The 12,289-nt window shown below is 35.2% G+C and overlaps 1 protein-coding gene across 3 annotated transcripts in view; it reads right to left on the bottom strand.

Moving 5' to 3' along the window:
- Nucleotides 1-12,289, bottom strand: part of LOC111057578 — a 70,485-nt gene that overhangs the window by 39,677 nt on the left and 18,519 nt on the right. For all 3 annotated transcript variants that reach the window (XM_039430730.1, XM_039430731.1, XM_039430729.1), the window contains exons 8-10: nucleotides 11,953-12,247; nucleotides 10,734-10,862; nucleotides 4,249-4,740 (exon numbers count right to left, since the gene is read on the bottom strand). In XM_039430730.1, coding sequence (XP_039286664.1) covers nucleotides 4,249-4,740; nucleotides 10,734-10,862; nucleotides 11,953-12,247 — 916 coding nt within the window. The remainder of the gene's footprint in view (nucleotides 1-4,248; nucleotides 4,741-10,733; nucleotides 10,863-11,952; nucleotides 12,248-12,289) is intronic.

Raw genomic sequence — 12,289 nt, forward strand, 5'->3', positions numbered from 1 at the left:
CTGCACCCTCTTCATGTGGTACGTAGCAGACTCTAGGGGCAGTTTTTTCATTTGTGCTTAGTTTTCTTATTTATTTTTTATTGTTCATCTTTCATGAAAGCTTATAACCATTTGTTGAAAGTTTTTTTAAAAAGTCACCCGTTCCGGAATCGAACTCCAAGGCCCGGTTGCACAAAAGCCGGTTAAATTTTAACCTTGATTAATTCCTGGTGAACCAATCAGAGAAGGCTTTTTTTAAAAGACGGCTTCCCTGTGCTAAGGGGGTGGCGGTGGTTCAAAGGTACCATTTTTTGGCTTCTCGAATATAACTCGAAAACTATGTATCTTACTGACATAACTGTTCTATACAAAATTTAAGCTTAGACTATTTCCTACAATATTATTCTCACAACTTTCTCTATATATCTTTTATAGTTTCCGAGATATCCGCTCTTGAATGTGTGGAATTTTTAAAAAACCACGTTTGCCTCCATTTTTTTGATATTTTTGCTCTTATAACTTTTTAAAAACTGGTGGGAAAATCCATGCTGATTATGAGCTTATAGATCATTGAATTCTTTTTTGTGTATAATTTCACAATTCTACGCCTTTCTCTACGACTTTTGCAGCAGCTTTAGTGTTGAGTTTTGCAAATCTTCAGTTTTGCAACACTAGAGCAATTGACAAAGGGATCTGAGGGAATGTTTTGAACTCAGTATTGGACTTTGCAGTTTTGTTGAGATTAGTTGGGAGAAGAACATATCAGAAGTCCCCATTCCTACCTCATGTGCTAAAGGGATGACGGTGGTTTAAAAGTTGCATTTTTCATATTTTTGCTTCCACTTGGTAACAATGCGATCAACCGACATGACTAACTATTCAAAAATGAAGCTGAATAATTTCTACACATTTTTTTCATGGTTTATTATATTTCTAACAGTTTTCGAGATATTCGCTCTTGAAGGTATGAAATTGTTAGAATAACAGGTTATTATTCAATGTTTCGCTCTTTCAGGGCTTCTTCAAAAATGCATCGTAAAATTAATGCTTATCGTAGTTTTGAAGACATTAAATTCTCTCTGATTGGAAGTGGACAGAGAATTGGCTGCAAGTGAAACTCAGATAGTAGAAGACGATTTGTTCACGAACATCGAGTTTTAATGGGAAGCGATCAAAGAGTCAATACTAAGAGCTACAAATAAAGTATGTGTCCAAAGAAAAGTAGGACAATTGAAGAGAAGAACGAAATGGTGGTGGTCGGAAGAAGTGATACAAAAAGTGAAGGTCAAGAAAAAGGCATATGGAAAATATAAATAAGATCTGGAAGGAACGAAGATTGGCTGACATACATACAGTGCAAAATGAAGCTAAGAGGGCTGTAAAGGAATCAAAGAGCAAGGCCTGGGAGGAGTTTGGAAATGAAATCTACAAAAGTGATATTAAGAATTTTTTTAATTTTGCAAGAGTCCACGAGGAAATTTTAGAAAACGGGCAGGATCGGTTAAGGATGAAGATGAAAAGATGATAACATCCACTCAAGATGTACTGGAAACCTGGAGAAAATTCTTTGAGGGCAAGGTTAATCAGAATGGGGTGGAGTAAGAAATTAATATGAATGAGAATGATAATGAAAATGAAGAGAATCAAATAAATGCTGGAATAACAAGGAATGAAGTGAGAGAAGCCAGTCAAAGATTGAAGAATGACAAAGCAGCAGGTATTGATGATATTCAAGCAGAGTACCTAAAGAAAGGGGGTGAGAGCCTCTTGAATAGCCTCACAGCAGGTGTGGGAACAAGGAAGGATAAGAACAAAATGTAATATAATCCCACTGCACAAGATGGAGGAACAGCTAGAGGAAGAACAATGTGCCTTCAGACCTGGCAGACAGACTCACAATCATATTTTCTCAATAAGACAAATTTGTCCAAAATTTATAGAGAAAGGGAAACAGGTCTACCTTGCATATTCAGATTTCAGAGCAGCTTTCGATACAGTGCCAAAAGAAGTGAAATGGGAAGTTCTGGCTGCAAAAAAAAATGTTTCTCTTAAATTGCAGCGCCCAATAAAAAGTGTTTATAATACGGTTAGGGTTTGTGGACAGAACCTTTGCAAATGAGAAAGGGGATAAAGCAAGGTGACAGTTTGAGTCCGCTACTTTTTATTGTGATAATGGACGAGATCCTTAAAATCTGCAAGCGGAGAACCGCAACAATGATGGTGGGACGTTGGAGCTTGAGGCCAATCTTTGTTCAGACTATGTTGTCCGCGGATGACATAGCGCTGATTGCTGATTTGGGAAAGAAAACTGAAAGAAGCTGTAATTGAAAATGAAAATGTTTTATTGGCAGAAATATAAAATTACAACATCTTAGAAATACATAATAAAAGCAATACAAATTTTACAACATGAGAAAATACTATTACAAAATAAAATGCAATGCCAATTGAGTGGAATGAAGAGATAAAGAGAAAAGGCATGGATGGTGGTGAATGGAAATGAAGGAGAGAGAAAGAGGGAGAGACAGAGAGAGAAATTAGAGGATTTCCTCTAGAATGGTTAAGATCATACCTCAGTGACCGGCGCCATTTGGCATATGCAAATGAGCTATGTTCAATTTGATCAGAGGGAGAGTGATAGCTTTTGCTGATGATACATGTATACTATTTGAAGGAAACACCTGGGAGGAAGTTTTTAATCTGGCACAGGAAAAATTGATGAAAGTCGATAAATGGTAGAGAAAATTTGCTTACAGTAAGCGCAACAAAAACGAAATTTTTAGCTTTTTCTCCAACAGAACGGACGAGACCACCGGATTCTTCAATAATTCTACATCACTGTGGAAGCACCAACAACCCGTGTGGTTGCCCTTCAATTCAACAAGTCAATGAAATAATATATTTAGGAACAATAGTGGACAACACATTTAAATGGGACAAGCACATCAATCTATCAATTACCCGGATCAGGAAACTTCTCTACAAATTCTATCAACTCCGTAAAATCCTCATCTATGAGACAATCAGTTTTAATAAACATCATAATTATCTGGGGAGCTACGAATTTTATACATGTTGAACCTCTCTATAAACTTCAAAAACGAATACTGAAAATAATAGATTTTAGGGAGAATCAATTCCCCACGAACATTCCTTAGAAGGACAGTAAAGTACTGAGTGTAAGACAACTCTACATCCAGGCTATCATCACGCGAATGAGGAGAAACAACGAACACATAAGACTGGCAGATCATAACCTTCAAACAAGGCAGAGGAACACGAATTCAATAGTACCAAGGATGAACACTATATTTGGGCGAAGAAACTACATATATTTGGGACCAAAAATTTACAATTCAATACCAAGTAACATTAGGGAAGATTTCAATAGATACAAATTCTAGAAAAGTTTATTATCCTGGTTAGTTGATATTGGAGTGGAAAATTGTGAAAATTTAGTTATATAATATATAGAATAGTTATAGTTTAGAATATTAAAATATTTCAACTATTTATTCTTTATTCTTTTCCTTTACTATTATTTCATTTTTTAAAATTTAACTTTCTAATTATTATCTTTAATAGAACATAATTATTTATTATTACTAATTTCATATTTTTGTTCGTATTATCAAATTTTACTAATTTCAATGTAAAAACTTTAATCCTATATCACTGAATGAAGTTTGTAAGTAGTAATTATAACACGCAACAAGCAACTAATAACTGACACCCCAACACATATCATTTATAGTGGGGTGTATATTTCATTGAATTATCTATGACTATTGAGAAATTATTCAATGCATAAAACTTCATTGTTTTAATTGTATTAAGTGTTATAGTATTCAAATTTGTATTGTAATTGTTTTTGATGAAAAAACTTACATTTTATTTGATTTATTTGCATAACTAAACTTGAACTTGCTAAATTAATTTTTACATACATAAGACATTCAAAAATGTAAATAGCTGGTACTGTCAAAATCTTGAATTTTTAAAAATAAATCTACACAATGAAAACGACTATTCAAATTAGCAATGTCTTCAAAATAACTTCCTCGAAAACCACCTTAAATAAATGCCTCGAAAACCACCTTAAACTGTCTTCTTTAATCTCTCCGAATTCCAACTCACTAACCCTTGGGCTCAATGGATATCATCCCAAACAATAAGGCTAACAATATTCTGTAGTCACATCAATTACGGTAAATAGATGATTGATGACAAGATGAATGAAAAAAGTAAATGAGGTAAGAGAGCACTAACCTGTGTTTTCTTCTCAGGCCAGACCCGATTTAAATATTTCTGATCGGAATATTTATCTTCAACCAACTTCCTCTTAATCTGAATATCGGTCCGTTTCTGGTCACAAGAGGTGCGATCAGTGAGGTCGTGAGCCACTTCTGTCACTTCTTCGCACTCTTCTGCGCAGGTAACAGCTGTTTCCTCCTCGGCACAGACCTTGTCCTCAGCATCCAATTCGTCCAGTATTTCAGTTTTGATTTTCGTCTCGGAAAGTGTGTGTTGGAACTCATTCGACGAAGTTACCAACTCAGATGGATCAGCTGCCACCAAGTTCGAGTCTCTTTGGCAGTCGACTGTTACAGTAGCCGAGCTCTTGCACTTCTTATCAGAGCTCTTCTTTTCAGCTGATTTTCTATCAACTGACTTCTTGTCGGCTGATTTCTTTTCAGCACCTTTTTTATTGCTAGTAGTATTCTTGGTAGGTGACTCTGGAGGAAAAGTGTCGTAAAAAATCTGTGAACAGAATAGAATGTTGCAGATATATTATGCAATATAATATATAGCAATTTTTTATTTCAATATAAATTATTTATATTTTTCAGTTAATTTGGGTTGCTGAAATCAATATCAATTTGAGCCTTGGATCAACGCAATGCTAAAAAGCTATGATCAGCTGATAAAAAATAAACGCCGCAAGAGTACACAATACAACACAATACAATACAGCACACTAAAACAGGGTCTATAAAACACAACAATAAACAACCACAGTGCATTGAACTCAAATTTATATATACATTACATATTACACAATAATACAATATTTTTCATATTTTCTAAATCCTTTAAATATAATTTTTTCTCCATATATTCTTTGACAGGTTAGAAGTTATTATTTCTAACTATTATTTCTAGTATTATTATTATTATTATTTCTCAGTCTTTATTTCGAGGAATATTTTTACTAGACTTCTAAACCTTCTGCGATCAAGTTGCCTTATTTCAATGGAAAGCCTATTCAAAATTTTAATTGCAGCATTAGTGGGGTCTTGATCTGTCTTGTGGAGTTTGCTTCTTGTTACATTCAAATATTGACTTGATCTTGTATTATGTGTATGTGTAGCACTTCTCAACTCCAGTTTAACGAGATTAGCTTTTAGGAACAGTAAGGCCGGTTACAGAGTTCAACCGCCCGTCAATGCGTATGTACCATCCTGTCCATACGCATCCATACATCAGTTTTATACATTCATAGCTCTCCTGACGAACGAACTGATCTGACTCACAAAATGGACGCGTTTACAAGTTGTTTAATTGCAGCCTATTATCCTAGTAACTTAAACGGAGGAGCAAATAAGTGAATATCAAGTTCACCCGATGGTCGCCAAAAGATCATTTCAAAGGGAATTTAGTACCATTATATACATCATTGCTTAGGGATGAAGATAAATTTTTCAACTACCTCAGAATGTCCATTAGAAATTTTGATGAGTTATTTCGAGCTTGTATCACCATTGGGAATACTTGCAGTCACTTTAAGCTAAGGATCAAATAAATGTAGATAATAATAATATAAGATTTTTCCAATAAAAAATTTAGAAATGATTGAAGAAATGTATAGAAAAACTTTGAATTTAAATATGACACTATTAATTGAATTCATTCATCAGCTGATTGTCGGGCAAAGGTGTCAGCCACTACCTCCGTAAACAAAGCCGCAGTGCATTCATGTGACGTCAGCACAGATAGGGCTCCTACAACAATAAAAATTCGTTGATTTCAGCTGATCTATATCAGCTAGTGTTTTTATTGTTGTAGGATCCCTACCTGTGCTGACGTCACACGAATGCACTACGGCTTTGTTTACAGAGGTAGTGTGTCAGCACATTGGTTATGTTGCGATCGGGCTACTGATCAGTACAACTCTGAATGCTTCAATTTGCTTCAATAGCGCGTCAGTCGACCGATGGAACGGATGCGCACGAGCTCGACCTATGGTCTTCGTACGCAGTGTAAAACGCATGGTCCTGACCGTGCGCATGCGTGCCGTCAGTCCTGCTCTGTACGGAAACATGGAATATCTATGGAAAAGACAAGCGCGACTGACGTACGCACTGACGGTCGGTCAAGCTCTGTAACCGGCCTAAGCATTGTAATATATAAAATCTGGCGTGGCGCACTTTCCTTGCCATTATGAAAATTCCCATTATAATTTAAAATCAATCAGCTGACGAGATCAATCCTGCTATCTCTTCCAGTTATAATGATTTAATAGAATCAACCAAGTTACCTAGAATAATGAATGAATAATGAATAATAAATTTATTGCCAAATACAAGAAATAATTTTACAAACAAAATAATCATTAAATTACAATAGTTTTTGGCGTGACTGGAAAAAGAAGCCTTGAGCTCCAGCCACGAGTTCTAAAATAAGAAATACATTTTTTAATCTAATAACAGCAGTACAATTGATACAATTCTGTTAATGGATGATAATCTATGGATGTTGAATTTTATCAATAGTCAAGTACTTGATAAACAAAATATAGATACACAGAAAAATAATATAAAAATCTGGTGTGGTACACTCACACAACTTTCCTTGCTCATTGAACTATAAGCCTCAAACGAGAATAATTTAGGGGAATAACATAATGACGATTGACGGCAACATTTATTTGCAACTACGATCAGACTACTGTATATGTGTATATAGAATTGTTTTCAGAGTACTTTTTCCTTCATGTAAATTGTGAAATTCGATGATTTTTTTGAAATTCGTCAAAACAGCTGTTCTACAGATTAAATATCTTGACTATGACTGTGTTCTTTTTATAAACTGCTCTACCTACGGTATATGGAAGAAGAAAAAGTAAAAACCGTGTACCTACCTATCTCATGCACGAGAAGGAGGTTACAAAGTCCATTTCTCAAGGATTGGGTGGACCCCCCATTAGTACCCCAGGAAAAAGACTCATGTCAGTTGATAGAGCTAATAAATAACTAAACAGGGTATGGATTTGAAAAAAATCGTTAGAGCCGTTTTTGAGAAAATCGTGAAAAACATGGTTTTTTAGTAACTGTCATTTTTCTCAAGAATATTACGGAGCTCCTGCAATTTTCTCAGAAATGAGACTCATGTCAGTTGATAGGGCTTATGAATATTTATCCATGGTATAAATTTGAAGGAAATCGTTGGAGCCGTTTTCGAGAAAACCGTGAAAAACATGGTTTTTAGTCATTATCCGCCATTTTTTCCGCCATCTTGAATTGAATTTTATTGAATTTCTTATTGTCATGGTATAAGGACCTTAAGTTTAAAATTTCAAGTCAATCGGTTAATTAGGAATGGAGTTATCGTGTTCACAGACATACACACATACACATACACATACACACACACACAGGGGACCTTGAAACGTATAGAAAACTTGAAATTGGGGTACCTTAATTTTTTTTGGAAAGCAATACTTTCCTTACCTATGGTAGTAGGGCAAGGAAAGTAAAAATTGTCAAGTTTTAATAGTTTTGACACAATTAATATTGTCAAAAATTGTTGATTTAGCCAACTCAATTCTCAATTTTAAAATAATAGTTCTGTTTTACCCACGATCTTATTAATCTCTATTTGGTTTTTGTTATTTTATCCTTAATAAAGTCTTCCGGAATTTTATTTATTAATTTATTACTCTGATATTCAAATTGATGTTTACTAGATGTTAATGAAGTAAAATTAATATTGAAAGCATTTACTACAGTTGACCGTATATTATAAAGCCGCGTCCACACTATGTCGATCGACTCTGTCGACCCGGTCGATCGATAAAGTCGCTCGACACCTTCGACTGTGTCAACTCGACAAAATTGCCTCAGTACATGTGGACGAGTCGACCGACAACCATCATAAGTTTTCATACATAATCGAGTGTTTTATTTTAAATATAAATCGAGTTTTTATATAAAATGAGTGATGATGAAGATGCTGGAGCAGCGGCTTCTGCTGCAATTCTTATTGCCATCTTGGGAAGCCAAAAAGATCGTCGCCCGCGGAGATTTTGGGTACGGCCTAGCCTTGTTCGAGGCAGAAAAAAGTATAGTACGGAGGAATTTATGGAAGATTTATTGCTGGATGAGGTTGACGAATTAAATCTAGAATATAGATGTGACGCGGGCTTTAAAAACTTTTTTAGAATGAAAAGTTCCGATTTTGAAAATCTTTTGAAAATGATTGCGCCTAACGTAATTAAGAAAAACACACCATTCAGAAAAGCAATTCCAGTAAACTATCGCCTTGCAGTAACGCTGCGCTTTTTGGCAACTGGCGATTCATACACTTTTTTTGAAAAAATTAGAAAATTTCTAATTTTCTTTTCCACCTCCACTTTTTCAATGCCAAATGCCGCAATTTCCACCAAACCATCATGCCGTTTGTTTCTGTTTTTATAGTCAACATCACTTGAATCCCATAAGTAAGAACGATCATGGTATATTTCAATAAAATTAGAAGTTTGGGTATCACTCCAATTCATTTTCAATAAAAATGTAAGCACTTGAACAACAGTATAGCACTATTCTATTTTTAAAACGGCAGTGACAAGATCGACACGTCCACACTGGTTCCTTCGACTCGACTGTCTTTGATCCGGACCGACCTGATTCGGGTTGCGTTCGACTCGACTCCAATGTCTAGCGACACGTCCAGACTTGTTCGACATTGTCGATCGGTGTCGATCGACATAGTGTGGACGCGGCTTAAGGAATTGTGCGACGGTTAAATTGATGTGTATTTTTATTAATTAAATTCGTCACAAAGTTTTAATACATTCTCGGTACATTGAAATCAATAGTTGCCTCTCTCATTAAGTTTGCATTTGTACAATCACATTTTCTCAAATTTCGAGCTTATTTTCAATATTGGGTGAAAATGTTACTGGACATTGATTGTAGAGATTTCCATGCTCAATCTGTTCCACTTGAAATTTTTCGTTTGAATTGTATCTGAAGCCTGTTAATTATTGGAAATCTAAAATAAAACTTTGCATAGATAGGGCGGTGGTCCGGAAATTTTTACAGATATGGGACTTGTGGCAGTTGATAGAGCTTATCAATGACTATTCTAGGTATAAATTTGATCAAAATCGTTAGAGTCGTTTTTTAGAGTCGCGAAAAACCCTGTTTTTGACATCATTTTCGCCATTTTAGCCGCCATTTTGAATTGCATTTGATCGAAATTGTTCGTGTCGAATTATTATAGTGTAAGGACCTTTAGTTCCAAATTTCAAGTCAATCCGTTAATTGGCAGATCAGATATCGTGTACACAGACATACATACATACACTCATAAACACACACACGTATACATACCAATACCCAAAAAACACTTTTTTCGACTCAGGGGACCTTGAAACGAATAGAAATTTAGAAATTGGGGTACCTTAATTTTGGTTGGAAAGCAATACTTTCCTTAACTATGGTAATAGGGCAAGGAAAGTAATAATGAAAAGAGTGTTCATATACGCAATCCCTTGTAAAGTAGTCATACAAAAATCAATTTTATAGTAATTCTAACTTGTTACCTCATGCCTAAGGAAAAACGCACCAGAAATCATGCAAGGTTTTCTTTGGAGGGCCCTGGAGAACACATTTATTGACGTACAACGCGTGAAGACATATTATTTGAAAGCTGAGCAAAAAATCTAAATTTCATGGACTTAACATTCCCTATATCTTCGTACAAAAAAAGTTATAATGGAAAGAAATTTGAGAAAAAAAACAATTCTTTTAGGGAATAAATTGGAAATTGTTTTTATTCAAATGCTAATTAATGGATAATTATTATTAAACGAAAACATTTTCACCTGTTTACCCTGTTGTCAGTATTTGCAGTAGCAAGGTGATTTACAGCATTTAATTGGGATTTTCGTTTAATAAAAAATTATTCTTTTAGGGTTTTGGGTGGTTAAAGCCTAACTAATAAAATATGTGTTTTGCCAAAATACAAGCGATAATAGAAAACACTTAACATTTTGGAAACCATCTTGTTTTGTGTTCCTCATTAAACTAGTCCTAATAAATAAAATTAGGCATTTTCCACGGTTGTTCCCCAAAAATGATCAAAGAGTCTCTTCTTTAGTCCATTTGCGCCCGGACTTATAAAATTTATTGGATATACAGTATTAGCAAATTCAACATGAAGCATTGAAATTACACGTCATTTTTTTCAAGAATAGTGAGAGACCATAATTAACTATTTTAAAAATGTTAATCACTCAAGAGTCATGATACTTTTATGAAAAAACACAATTGATTTCGGGATTTTGCCGTAATTAAGGCATTATTCGAGGATTGCGAGAAAGTTAAGTAGAAATTGTAATTTATTCAGGATAGTTTATGCAATTAGAATACAGTCGTAGTAAACGGATAATTTTTTGCGATACACTTCTAATAGAGAGAGGATTATAAGTATAATATGATTAAAAAGCTAGTACTATATACGTCACATACCATATCCTCTTCGTCAACAGCAAAAATGGAGTCTTTGACATCGAAATCGTTTCGATTTTCACTGAAGACTTTCGAGTGCTTCAATAGTTCAGTATATCTGTGAGGATTGCTGATCAGTAGCAAATATTTCTGCAAAGAAAACACAATCTATTATTCCTGTACACTATCATGAACCATCGTGTATTAATTAATAATAGCTTGGGCAAATTGAGAAACGAGACTAAATAAAGAGCATTGAGGATTCTTTGAAGCTCTTACAAAGTTTTACACTGTAGAAAAATGGAACTTGACAATTTCCATAAACCTCAAACGATTATTCAGCGTTGAGAGAATAGTCAATTCGATTTTACGATGTTGAAGACAAATTCTTTTCCTTGAGAAATGTACGAATGTGGAAAAAACAAATCTTATTTGAAAAAATACAAACGTGTTTACTGTTTGATGTTTTCATTGTTTTCATCACGAATATTCTAGTATCTAATTTATTGGGGAGTAAATGACTGAAAAAAAACTAAAATGTCAGATACAGGTAAAATTTTCCAAGACTTATTGATTTTGTCATAAATGGTTCAAATATTCAAGTTGAAGCAAATTTATAGTTTAGATAAGTTTATTCTTCACCACAGAATATTGACTGAAGAATTGTCAAATTAGTGCTTCGCCCACTAAATCATGTAGCGGGGTGACCAAAGTATGATCAACTGATCATAAACCTTAAAAGGACTATCTTAAATGCTGAAATGTAGGTTCTTGAACATATTCCGGAATAGTGTAGTAAGACTTTTGTAATAATGCTTCAATTTTGAAATCAGCAGGCTCAAATCTATGGATTTGAGACAAGGTGGAAGAAGGTTAAAGAGCCGCGATCCTGCATGCATTGGAGAAATTTTGTATCGAACGACAATTTTCTCAGACGAAATGTTCCTGCTGTTGGGTTAGATTATTTAGTAATTTACAGGGAAAATAGTAAATAGGTCTATAATAAGCTATAAACATTTTCCTTACATTCAAAATCGATGTCCAAAATTTCCAAGTTGATCAATGAATGATAATGAAGAGCATATGTTTTTCGGTTCTAAATGTCTAGTAATTCAAAGTTTTAATGTTTTTAATTGTTCATTTATGATCTCGTTGGTTTCAGATATCTAGGCCTATAACAATTTTAAAATTTCCAAATCAATTTGAGAGTAAGGTAGATTCGAAATTATGCTATGCTTGCCTGTAACTGATCCTTGAGCTCGTACTTGATACCGCGCACCGACAAGACGGAGAGGCAGTAGACGGTGACGGCGTGGTCGGGCGTGGAGGGGGGCACATAGGGCATGATGCCCTCGAGCACGGCCACCCGCTCGCGGAAGAGGGGCGGAGGCAAGGGCAGCCGGGCGGCCGCCAGCCGCGTCACCTCCCTCTGCGCCTGATGGCTGTCCAGCATCTTCTTCCACATCTTGAAGGCCAACACGTGACGCGCGTATTCCACGATGCTCAGCCCGGCAGCCGGCGCTCGCAGGATGCGGCTATCAAACAAATACATCTCTTTAGGCTATTCTCACCAGCGG

This window comes from Nilaparvata lugens, chromosome 6 (genome assembly GCF_014356525.2).
Source record: "Nilaparvata lugens isolate BPH chromosome 6, ASM1435652v1, whole genome shotgun sequence".
Classification (NCBI taxonomy): Eukaryota; Metazoa; Arthropoda; class Insecta; order Hemiptera; family Delphacidae; genus Nilaparvata; species Nilaparvata lugens.